At 46.0% G+C, this 19,049-nt stretch overlaps 2 protein-coding genes across 4 annotated transcripts in view; both read left to right on the forward strand.

Annotated features, from left to right (window-relative positions):
• Zgrf1 (zinc finger GRF-type containing 1) overlaps positions 1 to 1,307 on the forward strand; it is a 60,787-nt gene extending 59,480 nt beyond the window's left edge. For all 3 annotated transcript variants that reach the window (XM_076933238.1, XM_076933237.1, XM_076933239.1), the window contains exon 25: positions 10 to 1,307. In XM_076933238.1, coding sequence (XP_076789353.1) covers positions 10 to 146 — 137 coding nt within the window. In that variant the 3' untranslated portion in view covers positions 147 to 1,307. The remainder of the gene's footprint in view (positions 1 to 9) is intronic.
• A 13,704-nt stretch (positions 1,308 to 15,011) lies between these two features.
• On the forward strand, positions 15,012 to 16,665 carry Neurog2 (neurogenin 2). Its single transcript, XM_034500865.2, has 2 exons — positions 15,012 to 15,390; positions 15,678 to 16,665. Exon 2 carries the CDS (start codon positions 15,679 to 15,681, stop codon positions 16,465 to 16,467), a length of 789 nt encoding a protein of 262 aa, XP_034356756.1. The 5' UTR covers positions 15,012 to 15,390; position 15,678; the 3' UTR covers positions 16,468 to 16,665.
• Positions 16,666 to 19,049: the final 2,384 nt, after the last annotated feature.

Below are 19,049 nucleotides of genomic sequence, written 5' to 3' on the forward strand. Positions count from 1 at the left end.
TCTTTTCAGGAAGGGAAGACGGATTGCAGCATGCAAGCCAGTGTGAACCACAGCTGGACCATCTTCTTAAAGACTATTTAGAAAAACAAGCAGAAGAAAAACAGAAGAAAAAGGAGAAAGAGAAATCAAAGGATAAATCTCATTAACAACAACAACAAAACCTGGGCAAGGGTATTTCTATTGTCGTAAATTCAGAATCTTTTTATACTTACATTTCTAATATTTTTCTTTAAAGTCCCTGATACAAACAAGTTTTATTACTTAAAATGACAGGCTGAATACGTGCATGCAAAAATGTGTTCTTTAATGTGTATATATTAAGATAGCCAGATGCTTGTGTAACAAGCAGATGTCTTGCTTATGAAAAAAACAAATTTTACAAGAGACAGGAAACCATTCCTAAGAATACATGTTTCACAAAAAATACACGGCTATCTCAAAAGCCTGTGTGCTGAGGCACAGCTCCAGTCAGGCCCACAAGTGTACTCTTCTGAACTGGAACACTGGGACCCACCATTTTACAGCTAAAACTATTGACAATAAAAACTTAAATAAAAAAGCACAAGAGGAAAGGTGGAACACAGCACTGTCCTTCACACTGGTGCTCTGTAAATCAGGGTCCTCCGTGGCTCCTCCCTGCACAGAACTTACCAGTATATATGTAGAATAAATGGATAAAGCCCTTTTTATTATAAAGCTAACATGTTCTTATAGAAAAATGTACAAAATACAGAAACCAAAATTACTTAGAAACCCACTATTCAGATAATCATTAACATTTTCAGTCTTTTTTCTGTATATTCTTTCTATAAATATATACATACAAGTTTTGAACCACTTGAGTCTACATGATTCTTAGGTATTATTAATAAAGGAATATATTCATATCCAGGTGGAAAAAATGTCAGTCTTATTCATAATTGGCATTATTTTTAGCAAGGAAAACATTTAGGGACAGCCCAAGTCATTTAGTATTTATTCTGAGAATTATTTTAGAAATTTCTTTAAGAGTACAGAAAATTGTTTCCTTAAATTTTCTTGTAATAAAAACTTACCAGTGTAGGGCTGGCAGGATGGTGAGGTAAGTAGAGGTACTTGGCTGCCAAGCCTGACAGCCTGAGTCCTGTCCTGGATTCCCCACATGTTACACAGCAGGGAGAGCTAATGCCTGCAGGTTATCCTTAGACCACACATGCTATGGATCATGGGCCCACCCCTCACAATAGACTAAAGTAATACAATTTTAAAATGGTAATTTATTTATAGTTATAATCATTATTAACTTATATTAAAAAATGATAACTGTCTCTGTGGAATTCATATGTGAAAGAAAAGGTAAATCCAACCACATTTTCGGTAGAGAAGCGGTTCTGTGTGTGTGTGTGTGTGTGTGTGTGTGTGCGCGCGCACATACACAGACAGGTTGTACATCCATAGGTAGGCACATGTGTGAGTAGGGCAGGTGACAGCAAGTGTCTTCAGCCACCCTCTCGTTATTCCTTTGAAGTAAGGTCTCTCAACCTACAGCTCTTGGATTTTTGGGTAGCTGGCAAGCAAGCCAGCCGCTCTGATCCTCTGGTTACTTCATCTTTCTTGGTTCTGAAGTGAGAGGGAAATGAGAGACCACACCTAACTATCACGTAGGTGCTGGTATCCAAATTCTGGTGATGCTTGCTCAGCAGCTGCTCCTCCATGCTGAGCTGAGCCGTCTCCAGCTGAGGAGCTAGTAGTCATTGTACGTGCTCATCCACGTGTGTGCAGTAAATGGCAAGGCTCCCACATGCTAATGCACACATGCCTCAGAAGGAAGGAGTCTGAAGGAAGTGCCATAGGGCTGTGCTTTGCCTGTGTGCTGTGTAAAATAACAACGAATATCTAAACTGCATTCCTGGCCTTTGCTGTTCAATTTTCCATGTTCTTTATTTTGAGTATTTTCTTGACTAGCTGGAGCAAAGTTTCAAGTAATTTTTTTCTTTTCTTTTCCTCCATTAATTTATTTATTTTTATACTTTACATCCCAACCACAGCCCCCTCCTCCCAATCCCCCCTACATATCCTCCCCACCTCCTCTGAGAAGGGGAAGGACCCCTCCTGGTATAATCCAACACTGGTATATCAAGTCACTGCAGGACTAGCTGCATCCTCAGTTAGGGAAATGGGATCCACAGGCAGGCAACAAATTTAGTGACAGCCCCTGCTTCAATTGTTGGAGGACCTGCATGAAGACCAAGCTGCACATCTGCTATATGTATGTAGAGGGTAAGGACCATGTATGCTCTTTGGTTGGTAGTTGAGTCTCTGGAAGCCCCCTCAGGATTTAGGTCAGTTGGCTCTGTTATTCTGTGGAGTTTCTATCCCCTCCAGTTCCCTCAGTCCTTCCTCAAGACTCCCCAAGCTCTGTCCAATGTTTGGTTATTGGTCTCTGCATCTGTTTCATTTAGATGCTGGGTGGAGCCTCTTAGAGGATCAGGTGGGGATTGATGAGGAGACAGGACCAGAAGAATAAATGGAAATTAATAACTGGGGCTGGGGGTAGGGACATCTCTAGGACATACCAGAGACCTGGGATCCAGGAATCTATGAGGGTGACTCTAGCTGAGACTCCTGGAAGTATGTAATATGGAGCCTCCTATAGCCAGGCAGGACCCTCACACACATACACACAAAAACTTTAACACAAAATGTGTCCTGCCTACAAGAAGTGCAGGGACAAAGAAGGAGAGAGACTTGAGGGAATGGCCAACCCATGACCAGGCCAACTTGAGATCCATCCCATGCGCAAGCACGAATCCCTGACACTATTCATGATACTTTGTTATGCTTGCAGGCAGGAACCTAGTATAAATGTCCTCTTTTCATTCTTTCCTTATTTATTTATTTGTTTGTTTATAAAATTATTGTTTGCATTTCTCTATGTAGCCTTGGCTGTCCTAGAACTCTATAGATCAGGCTGGCTTCAAACTCAAGAGATCTACCTGCCTCTGTATATCTACCTTAATTTTTCAGAATTGTTATGTACATGATTGCCTTGCCTTCATGTATGTCTGAATACCACTAAAACCAAGACTACAAAACAAAGAAACAATATTGAAAGCTGTAAGGAAGGCACCAACTCCCAGAGGGTAGCCTGTTTGTACAAGACCTTTTGTAGAGACTCTAGAAAACAAGAAAGGATGGAATGGGAGACCCAGCTCCAAATGTAGATAACTGCCAGTCAAATAGCTAGCAAAATTTATCTTCTAAAGATGACTCGAGATTTTAAAAAGCATTTCAAGATAGGCATGAACTAAACAAACTTGTGACTACCTGGTCAGCATTGCAGAAGACATTAGAGAGTCTCAATCATGAGAGTGCAGACAGATGAACAAGAAAGCTAGGAATGAATCCAACTCTGAAAGCCCTGATTCTAGTAGGGAAAGACAATAGCAGGACAAACAATAGTGGAGCCAAACGGGAACAAACAATTAACAAAATTATATAAACAACCAAATCTTACAATAATTCAAAATGTAAACTGTCTTAAGAAAACTATTGAAAAACAAGATATAGTTGTTGTCTATAAGAAAGACACATCTGGCAGATCTACACAGAAAGAATCAAATGATAGGAGCTGGTCCATTATTTTAGTTTGGGTTTTATTGCTGTGAAGAGACACCATAACCAAGGAAACTCTTACAAAGCAAACGTTTAATTGGGGGAGGCTTACAGTTTCAGGCAGTGGTGGTGCACGCCTTTAACCCCACCATTTGAGAGGCAGAGGCAGGCGGATTTCTGAGTTCAAGGCCAGCCTGGTCTACAGAGTGAGTTCCAGGACAGCCAGGGCTACACAGAGAAACCCTGTTTCTGCAGATTATCCTCAGACCACACATGCTATATGGATCATGCTATGGAAAAAAAAAAAATGGGAGAAAAACTAGATCCACATCTCACTGTACACTCAAATCAATTAAAAAACAATGGCTCAGGACTGGAGAGATGTCTCAGCAGTTAAGAAGTCCAGAAAAATGAAAAGACTGGAAATTACCATGTTAAATAAAATAAATCATACCCAGAAAGACATTTTTCTACCATATGCAGAATACAGATTTTAAAACATATTTCATGAGAGTTGAAGGGGTCTATGTAGGAGAAGGCATCTACGGGGAGCTGAGAAGAGGGACAATAGAGGGTACTGAGGAAAGACAAATGTTGCACATTTCATTTTGAGGCAGATCTCTACTTATCTGACATGGAAGCCGAAGGGAGATTGTCTGGGGAGAAGGGACCACAGGAGCAACGGGGTGACAAGGCAAGCAAGTCTGAGTAAAGTGCAGGGACAAGGATATATGAGGATGTCTTAGGAAAAGCCTGGTACATTGTATACAAACAAATTAATAGAGAAAATGTAATAGGAAAAAGGGAAGTCTGTTTTTGAAAAAACAGAAAAGATCTACCATACTACTTAAAGCAAGGCAGAACGACTACGACGCTTAGCTGAAAGTATTGGTAGCCAAGCTGTAATCCTTACAGCTCTCATGACTGGATAACCAAAAGTGGCTTAAAGACAACACTCATGTTGTTTGCTGTCTCCTCCACAGCCAGCCCTGTCTTCGGAAGCATATGCTACCAGTTCAATTCCGAAGTTACAAAGCCCAACTTTATAAACTTCAAAATAAAACGTAACTTTCCGCATCTCACATTTCGGCAAACATATTTGGTTTGAAAATGCCAAGGCAAGCCTCCGAGGCTGCACGCCCTCAACTACAGTTTAATTTGAAGGCAGCTGTGAAGTAGCTTTATACTAATTAGATTTTTTTATATTAGATAAGAATGAACTGGAAATTGGTGATTTACTTGACAGATAATTGGGCTTTGAAAATTAAATAATTGCTCTAAAACCATTAGCTCGGCACTGATTTGAAATGCCTGCTTTGTGATTACTCATGAGCAGAAAGTAAGTTTGGTCCAAGTTGCATTAATGTGACTTGATTATACAGTCAAGGAGAAATACTGGCCGCCTCTCCCAGGCCTCCCTTCTTTCCACCCAGAGACAATAGTTTGATTTAAAAAAAAAAAAAAAAACAAAAAAAACAAAAAAACAAAAAAACAAAAAAACAAAAAAACAAAAAAAACAAACCTTTCCTACTAGTCTGTAAGTCATTGGTTTTCCTTAATTTTCTACTCTCTAATTAGACAAATTTGAATGGGGATCAATGAGTGTGTGAGTTTGGCTGTGTGATGCACATGGGTTAAAAAAAAAATTAGGAAGGTGAGCAATAGAATAGTCTGGTTCGAGCCTCCATGACACATGTGTGCAGCTTGTTTTGTGGGTCAGCCTAGGCAAGGAATGAGGGACCAGTAACATACCACTGGAACTTCAGTTCCTGAGGCAAGGCATACTCTCCCTTGCAGAGAAACGTGTGAGCATTCTGGAAGCACAAGCACTGGACTCTGTCTACTCTTTTGGAATGTGCCCTTCTTTCCTCCTCCTCCTCCTCCTCCTCCTCCTCCTCCTCCTCCTCCTCCTCCTCCTCCTCCTCCTCCTCTTCCTCCTCCTCCCCTCTTCCTCTTTTTCCTCCTCCTCTTGCTCCTCCACTTCCTTTAATATACGCTGCCTGGGGATTGGAGAGACGACTCAGAAGAGCACCGGCTGCTTTTCCAGGGGACCTGGGTTCAATTCCCAGCACTTACATGGCACCTTGCCACCTTTTATAACCCCAGTTCACAGCTACACTGTAATATATATATATATATATTTAAAAAATAGATAAAAATATATATCTTTAAAAAAAAAAAAAAAAACAAGATGGCCAGGGTTCTGTAGTAGAGCACTTGCCCACAGGTATAAGGCTTTGCGTTCGATTCTCATTGCTGAACAAAGGTAGAGTGACCAGACAGCAGTCTGTTTTCTCTCTAAAAAACACCATCTACCTTATTATATTTTCTTCCATATGTTCTGTTTGCTTGGTTCTGAAACAGGATTTCATTATGTGGGTTTGGCTGCCCTCAAACTCTCAGAGATCCACCTGCCTTAGCTTGCCAAGTGCTAGGATTAAAGCCATGCTTTCGAAATCAGGAGGAAGATGCTAAGAGTTAACTGGAAACAGCTGACTCGAGGTGGACGTGTTGGTGGGGGTAAATGAGGCTACCTGTTGGCTTCGCCTTCAGGCCGTGACTGCCTTTACTTGGTCGTGCAGGCATGACTGAGAAATGGCCTTTTGTTCATATTCACTAAACAGACAGACCACCACCCTTCTCTCACTGAGTAAAGGGTACTCTTAAGATTAAACTCCACCAAACAATTTAGATCAGAATCAAGTAAAACTGCCTCATTCAAACCAAATCCATCAGTTCCAATTAGGAATGTATAGCCCAAGCTGAGAAATCCAATAGGAGAACTTTTATTTTATTTTATTTTATTTTATTTTTTGAGACAGGGTTTCTCTGTGTAGCCCTGGCTGTCCTGGAACTCACTCTGTAGACCAGGCTGGCCTTGAACTCAGAAATCTACCTGCCTCTGCCTCCCAAGTGATGGGATCAAAGGCTTGCGCCACCACTGCCCGGCAGGAGAACTTTTAAGAACTAATTACGAAGTTAACGAGAACCAAAACCCAGCCAGAGCCGTGAAGCAACACAGAAATTAATATAGCCAAGTCAGGACATCCCAGAGTCCTAGAGTCTTGAGTGTCCAACAGTGGTCCAGATGCCAAGACCTTGGCTTTAACTGTGGGTGCGATCTGATACAACTCACCCCACTGAATTTTTCTTCAATTGTTTTGATAAGTATTCAAACAAATAAAAAACCAAACAACCCCCCTCCGAGGGTTTCATAAAACCATCATTTCTGATTATAATGGTCCCAGCGTTTGCTTAGAAAATTCAAAAATTAAATTCTAAATCACCCAGTGGCAAGAGACAAATGCAATGACCTTTTTCTCGATTGTTTATGTGCTGATGGCCCGTGTCGTTGTTCAAATAGAGATGCCACCTGCAAATCGTTGGCGTCATTGTAAAATTTTTTAAAAAATTGTCTGTCAAATTTTGATTTTAAACTCTGATATTTTGTTATCGTGGTAATCATGCGAAAGTAGATTTGATACAGATTTTCCCGTTTTTCTGTTGGTCTGTCTCTAATGCTAATGCGCTTCTTAAACCCACTCCAATCCACGGGTTTTTACGTTGTCTTTGACCCCTGGGAAAACAGAATAATTTGTAATTTTTGTAGTAATGTCTGATAACATTGAGGACGGGTAATTTTAATTGGAAAAGAGCTGAAATGGGGAGCAGAAATAGCAATTTGAGTATCTAGACCCAAGGGATGACGCATAAAGCATACGCATCTTTTTACCGGGAGCAGCAGGTGGAGACTCCAAAAGAGTGTGGGAGGAGGGACTGGGGAGGGGGTCGTCCAGGATCCGGGTGGAGCCGGTGGCCCGTGAGTTTCCCCAGAGGCCCCGGGCGGAGTCGTACTGCCAAGCCCCGCCAGGGGGAGCCGCGACCTCGCCTGCCTTGCCGCGTACTCCTGTTGGAGAGCGGTCTAGGCTCAGGTGTGGCCCGAAGGCCGCGCCAGTGTCCCATCGCCCCGGGCAGCAGGAGCCCCTTCCCCACCTCTGGGCGCTGGAGGAAGGCCGGGTGTTGTGGGTGTTGTGTTGTAAAAGCCTTCTCCGCCCGGCGCCGCTCCTAGGCGTGAATAAGTGAGGGGTGGGAGGGGCGCGCGGGCGAGCTGGAGAAAAGAGGCGCTGGCGGACTGAATACCTCCTTTAAATTACTGCTGACACCTCGGTTCCAGGCCCCTAAAATCTCAATCAACAATCCATTAGAACTCAACAGGAGTAAAACTAAATCCTCGTTTAAGTGTATTTATCCGATCTCCTTTCTCTCTTTCAAATGCTAAATCCATTTCAGCATATGCCCCTTCTTTCTCTCGCCTTTTTCTCAAGACTGGCAGCCCATACCTCTCTTGTAAATATGAGAGATGCTAATCATATGACATATCACGTCTCCGTCGGAGCCGGAATAAAGCCTTCAGATTTGGGATCATTGCCTCCAGACAACAGCTTCATCAGCCGGAAAGTTGGTTTTTTTCTCCTTTCCTTCAACTCTCAATCCCCTCTTTGTCTGGAGGAAAATGCAGCCGACTCGAGCTACCCAGGCCATATGGTTCACTCTGTATTTTCTTAGTTGAATTCTGAATTGTTTCTGTGACTTGCGAAGTTTTTTTTTTTTTTTTTTTTTTTTTTTTTTTGGAAGTGCATATAAAGAGGTAGGAGAGCTACTTGTGCAGGGAGCGCTGCCCGGCGCGCCGCGGCCGCCCCCTCCCGGCCGGGAGAGCCAGCTCCGCCCAGGCCTGCACCAACAGAAGCATTATCTCAATATTGTGACCAACTGCAGAGTCGGGCGGGCGGGCGGCAGCGTGGTTCGCTCCAGGTGCAGACCTGGCGCCTCTTTCTTGACTTGGCACATAGAACGCACTGGAGTAACACTAAAGAGAATAAAAGAATGAGCAAATCAGCTTTATAGGTGTGTGTGTGTGTGTGTGTCCTGAATTGATGGGGAGGAGGCTTCTAAATATCTTTTTGGCGATCTGAAAATTAATTATCCCCTCTCCTCTTGCCACGCTGTGTTGCATTACACATCTGCATTGTCTTCACAGCAGATACTATTTTCAGGCCTCTATAGTTTAAACAAAATTTTATGTTTGAACGTTAAGTTCCTTGTAACGATGGACCGGTGCCCATGTTGTACACCCCAGCGATTCCCTGGGCTGGCCTAGTTCTTGGCGCGCCTCGGATGCTCTTTGGTGTGTCCTTGAATGTAGGAAGTGGGGACGAGGCAATGAATAAATTAAATACGCATCTTATTTCCCCAGCGTGTAGTTTAAGTCTGCTAAAACCCAAACTTATTCATCCCAGCCTCACTATGTAACAGATACCAGCAAGAAATAACACTATTTCTACCAAAGTTTGTAGGTTTTTGTTTTTCTTCGTGGGAAAATGGGGGTGGGGGTGGGGATCAGCTTTCAAGATCTTCATCCATTTCTCTAAGTATGTTTTGTGTTTCCCAGGTTGGGGACAGTTCCTGAAGGCAGCAGGCTGCCAAATTTCCTTTCTCTCTATCTCCTAACACAAACCCAAAGGGCCCTTTCACCAAATCATTGCATTCTACAGAGGTGGTCAAGCTAGCACTGCTTTTCATGAAACGGAGAAAGAAAAGGGTCCTTGAAGTTTAGAAGATGCCCAAGGAAAGTCCTTGAATGACATCAAAAGACTGAGTTTCCATAGCTGTTGAAGCGAGAGGGCAGTGTATCCGCACAAAGGGGGACGGGGCACCAGGACGGGCCCACTGCTCTGTCCCAGGACAATTGGGTCACTGAAATAGGGAATTAATTACCATTGGAGAGTGGGCAGCCCATTCAGTACTGGCTGAGTTTTATTAAACGCCAATATAAATAACAAAACAACTCTTGTGGCTGCACTATTCCTACACGCCAAAGGAAGGATTATGCCGGGGATTAACATCTTAAAGTCTATGAGACTTTCTGACTCAGGGCTCGGGGCTGGTAATCGCGTTTGTCTCCTGGTTCAGCGATTAGTGCTCTTTCTTGCACTTTCTCTGGATAGCCAATGTCCCTTTTTGCAGGCACACAGGCTGGAGGAGGCGTTCTCTCCCTGGAAGGTCCCCCAACTTCACATTCAGGCTGTTGTTTTCTCTTTACCTGAGTAAAACAAGCATGGAGCTAGCCGGGACTGGCAGCATCTCCATTTCCCTCCGCGAAAAGAGCGCTGAGGAGGGGGTTGGGTGTGTGTGTGTGTGTGTGTGTGTGTGTGTGTGTGTGTGTGTGTGTGTGTGTGTAAGGGATGAGAGTACTCCAGGCTCTGCTTTTCCCAGGGCCTGCTGGGGGAGCACCTAGACTGGGACCTGCCCGCACTTACCAGAGCTGGTGAGGCAAACCGGGTCGCCCGTGTAAACTTGCGGGCATCCGGAGCACGCTGCGAGGCTTGGGGCAGTGGTCTCAGGCCTGGGAGAAAGTCTCCTTTGACCTCGGTTGTCCCTGGCTGGTACCTCCGACGCAGAAGGAGGGGGCTGATACTCGGACGAGCCAGCGCAGCCGTGTAATGGGGGCCCCTCCAGGACCCGGTGGAAGCCGCACCCTCCCCCTGCCGGCAGTAACTAACCTTAAGGTCGCAGGGTTATTTTACAGAGAGAGCTAATTGTTCCCACGCTAGCATCTTCAGCTCTGGAAACTGCGTCTGTAACCCGCAGGGGGAGCCTAAGACACCCTACAGATAAAAGATACCCAGGATTTGCTAACTTAACTTTCTCTCCGTCTTGCCTCCTTTCAGACAGCTCACACTCGGAGGGTTAGGATTCAGGCTCCACAGCTAGCTTTGCAGTTTGTTTCTGCAGAATGTAGACACGCGCTCTCCTGGCGTCGTCGCGGGATAGCCACGAGTACTCTGAAGGAAGGGCTCCCTTCTTTACGCCCCAGTAGTCATCTGTTGAAAGTCTGGACCATTTGTCCTCTCTCGCCACTTGTGAGGTCGAAGTGCTGACCTCCCCACAGAGACACCTACCCTAAACTTTAGGGCTTTGGGCCATCACAAAGTTCAAGCTTCTTAGAAGGAACAAAGGTTTTCTAAAGGTCTCCACCCCTTCACCCCTCCCCTTACTTCAAATTTTTCTCCAGCTACACGCACTAGGCCTCCTTTCTTTCTAAAGCTTGGGGACGATTTTAAATCACTGGGCTCCCATTTCTTGATAACAGCCCGCTTTGAGCTTTTGTTCTCTTAAAGTAGGATTGCACACTGAAAGAGGGACTGAAGATGAACAGTTTGACCCTTTAGGACAGTTCACGCTATGGACAGGCGCTGCCCCGGGTCGCCATTCTCGCCGGGGCTATTCACGCGCTCCCCACCCCCTTCACATAGCGTTTCAGCCGGGTTTCATCTACACAAACTTTCAGACCACACAAGTGCCTCTTGAATTTATTTAAGTTAAAACAGTGCTGGAAGGGTCTAGCTGAGGATGTTTGGCGTCGGCCACGTCTTCACAACGCTGAGTCCAAACCGAAATTGCCGGTTCAGTTTCCCAGTAAAACAGAGCACAATGCTGAACAATTCTGCTAGCCAACCAACTAAGTGGACCGGTTAGTTGGCTCTGGGTTGCACAGTACTGAGAACTTTGGACTTCTTCCTTCTTTTTTGAATAATATTTTATAGTAAGAAACATGTATAGAAGTGTTCTAGTATTAAGAGATGGCAGAGGGCCGGGCAGTGGTGGCGCACGCCTTTAATCCCAGCACTTAGGAGGCAGAGGCAGGTGGATTTCTGAGTTCGAGGCCAGCCTGGTCTACAGAGTGAGTTCCAGGACAACCGGGGCTATACAAAGAAACCTGTCTCAAAAAACAAAAACAAAAAAAAACCCCACAAACAAACAAAACAACAACAACAACAACAAAGAGATGGCAGAGGACTGGAGGTTGTAACACCGGACTTTAATCTCAGAATCCAGGAGGCAGAGGCAGGTAGGTGGATCTTTTGAGACTTTGGGGCTGGCCTGGTCTACAAAGCAAGTTTCAAACCAGTCAGGGTTACATAGGAAGACCCTGTTTCAAAAAAGTTAGAAAGAAAGGATTTAGACAGAGACAGGCACAGAGAAAGCAGCTATTGTTTCAATATTTTTACACCTGTACTTCACACAGTAACCTAACACGTACCCATTGCATAAGGCAAACAAGGAGGTTCTTGCTCAAAAAGTGAAGATCTATGAGCCCATGACATCTTGGTATTTAAACGATTTAGAGACCCATAATATCAGTATCTGTATATGTACACAATTCTAAGTTTCATGACAGCTTTGGGATGCATTGTGTACTCTCCAAAACAAAACACAACAAAATAAAATTCATACAAAGAAACTTGCAGCTAACCTGAACACTATTTCACCATTTGTCAGCATCTGCTCAGAAAATTCTGTATACATATTTTCATAAACCATAGTCAAGGTGTGGATTTGTCCTTTAAAAAAAATCTATTTGTTCTATTTTATATGAGTGTTTTGCCTGCATGTATGTGTGTCTGCTACATATGTGCTGGTGTTTGTGGAGGTGAGAAGTGAATGGAAAAAGCCAGAAGAAGGTGTCAGAACCCCTGGAACTGGAGTTTGGGATGGTTGTGGGCCACCATGTGGTGCTGGGACTCGAACCCAGGTCCTCTGAAAGAGCAACAAGTACTGTGAAGTGCTGAGCTGTCTCTCCAGCCCTTTAGGTATGGATTTGTCAAGGGAAGTCATGTGCATGCTCAGGGAATCATAACACCATAAAATGCCAGGGGGAGACGGAAAAAGTGGGGACTCAGACACCTTGGTACTGCTAACAAGCAATGAAAGGGTTGGATTATGCGTGTTTCACTGGCACTAAGTGTTAGACACAGCTTGATATCATTGTTAGTTGGGGCTACACAGACTCAGAAGGTTCCCGTGAAAGCTTTAACAGAATTATGATTATGTTCTTCTGCCAATATTTTGCCATTAAGTCACCCAGCACAGCACTGCCTGGCAAAGAAAGAAAGAAAGAAAGAAAGAAAGAAAGAAAGAAAGAAAGAAAGAAAGAAGCAACTTGCCCAAAGAGATATATTTCTACTGATACCCAAATAAGCCTCCCTTTGTTTTCTATTGCATTAATTTAGTGGCTTGTCTTCCCTTGCAGGCAGCCCCCGTGGAGAGGTGGAGCTATCCCGAGGCTGACACAGCAGGTTCCTCTCATCATTCTGGTATTTGTTTTTAATGGTCTTTGATCATTTCATCAGATCCTACTGTTCCCATCCTTTATTCTATTCAAGTTTATGAACAAACACAAACTCTGCATCCACTCCCACATGCTCCTTCAATACCCATCCGTCCAGCCAAGGCCAAACAGACCCTTAGTGGGGTTTCTTTTAGGAGGGATTTGAAGAGTGGAGAGTGGTTAAGTGTTTGGTCTCAGTGATAACTACGGATAAAATATGATCGTGTGCACCTGCAACCACGTGGGTTATGCTATAGCTCACACTCCAAGTCTATATTTTGTCTTCCAGAATGTTCTGCTTCCTGCGAGTTTCTAGGTAGAGCTAGAGACTCAAAAGTGAGTCTCTGAGAGGGCCAGATGCTGCGTGCTGAGGACGTGGAGCGTGTCTCCCGTGCCTTTCCAGTATCTCAGTCCTATCTAAAGAGTAGCCAAAGTGTTCTGAAGAGAGGATCTAGAGGGAACTAAATGAAAACAATGCTTTTAAATTTAGAAAATTTGCTTTTAAAGGGGGAAGAAATGAAAGCAGGTGTCAAAAAGCAAATTGAAAATCATTTCAGTTTGACAGAAAGCACTGGAGGTTGTGTTGCTGCAAAGATCCAGACTATTTCCTCGGATGCTGATTTTTTTTTTTTTCACTCCAGGCGCTCCGTAGCCCTCTGAGGGAACTAAACGCATGCAAACCTTGCCAACACCAACAATGCTCTGGCTGAACTCTTCTCTGAGATTCAGCTTATTTTCAGTCCCTACAAACTAAGGAGCCAGAGACCTGCGGATCTCTTTCTCTGGCTCTGGTGGACTGCTAAAGCCCCTCCCAAGACTCTCCTTTCATCCTCGCAAAAAGGGATCGTAAGGGATGAAGTCCAGCAACACAGATGACACTAGGCCTACGACTCATTTCTGGGACTCTGGTTCTGTGAGAAGACCGGTGCTAAGTGGGGAGGGACTGACGAGCAATTCAGAATAAGTTTCCTCTCAAGTCCAGCAGGGCGCTACAGCTCGGTTTTTCTCCTCAGTGAAAAAGCAGAATTGGGAGGATCTGCCCCATGTCTCAACAACGCACCCCTCCAGCGGAACAGAGGTCACACAAGTGTCAGCGTGGCCCACTCGCTGCAGCAGCCCTCCTGCCTTTGCCATCCACACAGGAAGCCACCCTATAGTATCATCTGGCTCTAATCTGTTGTTGATACCCATCTCCTTCCGCACCAGAAGCCCCCCCCCCCAAAAAAAATTACGTCAACGCGTGAAGCCTCACTGAGTCTCAGGTAAAATGGGTGTGTCAAGCGAGTGCGTTTATTTATTTATGTTTAACGCCCATCAATCGCTCTCCGACCGATTTCCCCTTCTAGGGGATGTCTCTGTGAACTCCTAATGTTCCCCAGCCAGTCATACACTGGTTTCTCTAGAACTCAAGCACACTCCCTCACAAAGTGCCTACTGCCTGGCACATATATGTATCCCTTCCCTTTCCTAATCAGACTAAGGCATTTTTAAAGCCGTTTTCTATTTGATATAGCCCCAAAGAGGCTTTGCCAAGAGATGGCCAGCAGTATCACCCGGCTGCCTTCTCTGGGATTCTGACTCTCACTAAACTAATTCCGAGGCTCTGGTCGCCAGTGAGGCCCGGCTGAGACCGGTGGGACGCGTATGCGAGCATCCGGGCAAGGGCAGCCCCTGCTGTCTCGAGGACCCGGGCGGGAGCAGTGGTCGGGGTGCCCCCTCCCCCTGCCATGGGCCCCCAGCGCTCGGGCCCCTAATGAGCTGCTGAAAAGGAGCGGGCTCCGGTGCGCGTGGCTCGCAGGCCTCCCGGAGTCCGGGGAACACTGATTGGCCAGCTGCGCCTCGCGACCTCCTTTCATTAATAAATTAGCGGCACGCTCCAGCCGAGCGCGAGCCACCAATCACAATAGACAGCGGCGGCGACAACAGCCGCAGCTTGAGCCACTGCCGCCGCCGCGGCTTCGGTAGCTTGGGCTGCAGCCTGGAGCGCCAACAGGAGCTTTAGAACCATTTTATGCTGATTAGATAAGGGGGGGGGGGACGGAGGGGCGGGAGTGATGGAGGAGGAGGATGGATGGCCGGGCCAGGGGAGGGGGAGAGGGACTAAAGAAAGGGAAAGAAATGAATGATGATAATACGATGAAAAGAATAAGCTGGGGGAGGGAGAGCGGGGGACCAGGGGGTGCAGGACAGGCGGAGGAGGAGAGGGCGCGGGGGGGGGGGGAGGGTAGGTGAGGAGGGGGCCCCGGGGCAGATCTGATTGTTTTCTTGGTGGTATATAAGGGGTTTTAAGGAGAGTCGTGTGCCAGACACGCAGCCACTGAACCACAAGCAGCTCGGCTTTAACTGGAGTGCCTGGGAGTCGCGTGCCAGCAGCCTCACGGCCAGGGACTGACTGACAGACAGACACGCACGAGCACGACAACACACGAGACCCGGGCGGGCTGCCGCGGTCGCCGGGGCTCTTGGCAAAGTCGCCCAGCAGAGAGGCCCCCCCCCCCGCAGAGGTGCGCTTAGGAAGCGCCAAGCCCGCGGCGCGGAGGACACCGTGCTCTGTTTCGGGCTGCGGGGACATTCCCGGACACACACCAGAGCAGCAGCTGCGCCGCGACACATCTGGAGCCGAGTAGGTAAGTGTGCATGCCGCGGCTCTCAACTTCGCAGGCAGTGTCCCCACGCAAGCCCACGCCGCCCATGCTAACTCCACCGCTCTAGACGCAGTGACTTCTGTGGCCGGCAGAAGGTGGCTCGAGCCAGGGGCGCTGCTCCCCAGCTCTATTCTCTATTCTCTATTCTCTATTCCATCTTCGCGGATGCACATAGGGCAGGGGGCGTGGGAGGGGGAGTAAGGGAACGCTCCAGCGACACTTCGCCCTGTCTGTTCTGGGAGTAAATTTCATCTGCTCTTCTTTTTCAGGATGTTCGTCAAATCCGAGACTCTGGAGTTGAAGGAAGAAGAGGAGGTACTGATGCTGCTGGGCTCGGCTTCTCCGGCCTCGGCGACCCTGACTCCGATGTCCTCCAGCGCGGACGAGGAGGATGACGAGGAGCTGCGCCGGCCAGGCGCTGCGCGTGGGCAGCGTGGGGCGGAAGCCGGGCAGGGGGTGCAGGGCAGTTCGTCGTCGGGTACCGGGGGTTGCCGGCCAGGGCGTCTGCTGGGCCTGGTGCACGAGTGCAAGCGTCGCCCCTCGCGCGCACGGGCCGTCTCCCGGGGCGCCAAGACGGCGGAGACGGTGCAGCGCATCAAGAAGACCCGCAGGCTTAAGGCCAACAACCGCGAGCGCAACCGCATGCACAACCTAAATGCGGCGCTGGACGCGCTGCGCGAGGTGCTGCCCACCTTCCCCGAGGACGCCAAGCTCACGAAGATCGAGACGCTCCGCTTCGCCCACAATTACATCTGGGCGCTCACCGAGACCCTGCGCCTGGCGGACCACTGCGCGGGCGGCGGCCTCCAGGGGGCGCTCTTCTCCGAGGCGGTGCTGCTGAGCCCCGGAGCCGCGCTCGGCGCCAGCGGGGACAGCCCTTCTCCATCCTCCTCCTGGAGCTGCACCAACAGCCCAGCGTCGTCCTCCAACTCCACGTCCCCATACAGCTGCACTTTATCGCCCGCTAGCCCTGGGTCAGACGTGGACTACTGGCAGCCCCCACCTCCGGAGAAGCATCGTTATGCGCCTCACCTGCCCCTCGCCAGGGACTGTATCTAGAACTGCGGGTCTCCCTCTCTCGCCCTCTACCTGTCCCTCTTCCCATCCTTCTCTTGTTCCCCACCCTCCACGCCCCGGACTCCACTTCACAGAGCAGAGGTGGCCCTTGCAATCCCCTCGGCTGCTGATGCATTCGGGTGTGGAGATCCGCTCTGATTTATTGAAGATGTGAGGATTTATGGTCAAAGAGGATTATGGCGTGCGGGGGATGGAGTGGGAGTGGGGGATGGGTGGGTGGGGGACTTTGCGAGACTGTAAAGACACAGAGAAAAGGTACCATAACTAACCAGTGTGCAGAGCCGACTGACGCTCCTCCCCTCTCTCCGAGCTGCTAGAGGGCTCCGGCAGGCAGTTCGTGTGAATCTCTCAGAGGGAATGCAACTGGTCCCTGTGATCTTTTCACCTTCTTTTCTACATAGAGATGTTAATGTCAGTCGAAAGAAATGTATCTTAGCATCTGAATGAATTTACCGGTAATAATATTATCCACACATTTGCAATGGCTGCATCTGCTCTATTCCCATTGCTGTCTGCAGGCTGTGGGAATTTCACCTGTCAAACCAAACTTTCCCTCTCTGATGTGCACTTTGTTTTTTTCCCAGATTCGTCACAATGCCTATTGTCCCGCCCTTCTCTTTGCTTTTTTTTCTCCATTTTGCCATCTGTCTCTTATGATTTATAAGGGGAAAAACTTGTTTTGTTAGAGGGCCAGGTTAGAAGTCATTGTATAATTTGTAGGCTTTTGTAAGGATTGAATGCAAGCGTGGAAATTTAGGCTGAATTCTCTATCAAAAGAAAAAATGTGAAGGAAAAGGGAAAAATCAGGAGGGAGGATTGCTTCATGCATTATTTATCTCGACCTTTTAGGGGAGAAGGAACTCCCCCATCCTTTCAAGAGATTAAAAATAAATCAACAGTCTGAAAACCTAAGCAGACACGGGACATTACCAGCATCAGCCACACACGTGTTTCCTTCTATTTATTTTGAAGAAAAATTTCATGGGAAAAGTATGTATTTTTTGTATATTCTACAGAGTTTATTCTAGTATGTATTTACAGCCTGAAGAACAAGAAAATTGTTTTGTGATTAAGCTATAAATAAAGTATCTAATTTTCATAAGTTTGTACTGGGGTTCGGCTATTGTGGTCTTTTTCTAAGGTGGCTTTTAAAGCAGAATGAGTTGTATTTTACTAAAGTTCTTGAATATTTAATTGAGTATACTTTTATTTTGAGTAATGTTTGATGTTGAATTTCACTAGGAAATTAAAAAATATGGAATCATATTTGAAACACCAATACTAAAATTAGAGTATATGAAATTCATCACAAACTCACATTGTACTTTTAAGAAATCACTTCTTAAAGGTAGGCAGATCTCTATGAGTTCAGGCCTGGTCTACATAGTGAGTTCCAGGCCAACCAGGTCTACACAGTGAGACCTTGTCTCTAATTAAATAAATAAACAACTTAGTTGGGGACAAGTTTCAGAGGTAGAGCACTTGCTCAGAATGCCAAAGCTCTGGATATTTAAACAAACAAACAAACAAACAAACAAACAAACAAATGCCTGGGCAAAGAAGAAGAGCAAAAATGGGGATCGTAAATAATAATTATGTCAAAAAAGGCTCGAGGGTTCAGAAAAATCTTGATTTTAATCGTGGTTGGTTGGGTAGGCTGTTGTGATGCATGCCTTTAATCACAGCACTTGGGAGGCCGAGACAGGTGAATCTCTATGAGTTGGAGGCCATCCTGGTCTACACAGTGAATTCCTGGACACAACCAGGGTTATGTAGAGAGACAGATGCTGCATATTTGTTAAGAAAGAAAGAAAGAAAGAAAGAAAGAAAGAAAGAAAGAAAGAGAGAGAGAAATGAAAGGAAGGAAGGAAGGAAGGAAGGAAGGAAGGAAGGAAGGAAGGAAGGAGAAAAAAGAAATTTCTTGGTAGTATGCAAGTCTATTTCTTGCAGTTAACTTCTTTTGAGTTTTTTCTTTTTCTTTCTTTCTTCTTCTTCTTCTTCTTCTTCTTCTTCTTCTTCTTCTTCTTCTTCTTCTTCTTCTTCTTCTTCTTTTTTTGAGAGAGAGTTTCTGTCCTGGAACTCATTTTGTAGACCAGGCTGGCCTTGAACTCACAGAGATTCTCCTGCCTCTTCCTCCTGAGTGCTGGGATTAAAGACCTGTTCCTCACCATCATGCCTGGTTTGCCTTTATGACAATTTTAAAAGTGAAAACTGAAGGAATTGTATATTGATCCCTAAAGACACCCTCTTCCAGCTTTAACTTGTGAAATAGAACATTTTTTTCCTTTTTAGTTTATTATGGGTAGTTGGTTTTATATTAAGCACTGTAACAAGCTAGTTGGCTTCAAAGGGCAAAGTTCTAGAGAAAAGGAAACATTCAGAGTTAGTTCAAATTCCAAGAGTGCACAGAAAGAAATAACTCTGATTTCTAATCTTTGTTAAAGTTACTTGAAGAGGTGACAAAATCTCTGTGACTTACACTTCATTCTTTAAACAATTCGATGGTTGAAAAAATGACCAAGTAAAAATTGACCACATTCAAGAATTAAGCCCAGGTGAACAGA

Source organism: Arvicanthis niloticus, chromosome 4 (assembly GCF_011762505.2).
Source record: "Arvicanthis niloticus isolate mArvNil1 chromosome 4, mArvNil1.pat.X, whole genome shotgun sequence".
Lineage (NCBI taxonomy): Eukaryota > Metazoa > Chordata > Mammalia > Rodentia > Muridae > Arvicanthis > Arvicanthis niloticus.

Excerpts from the sequence above, each read along its gene's own strand:
- Neurog2 (XM_034500865.2), top strand. The coding sequence starts at position 15,679 with ATGTTCGTCAAATCCGAGACTCTGGAGTTGAAGGAAGAAGAGGAGGTA.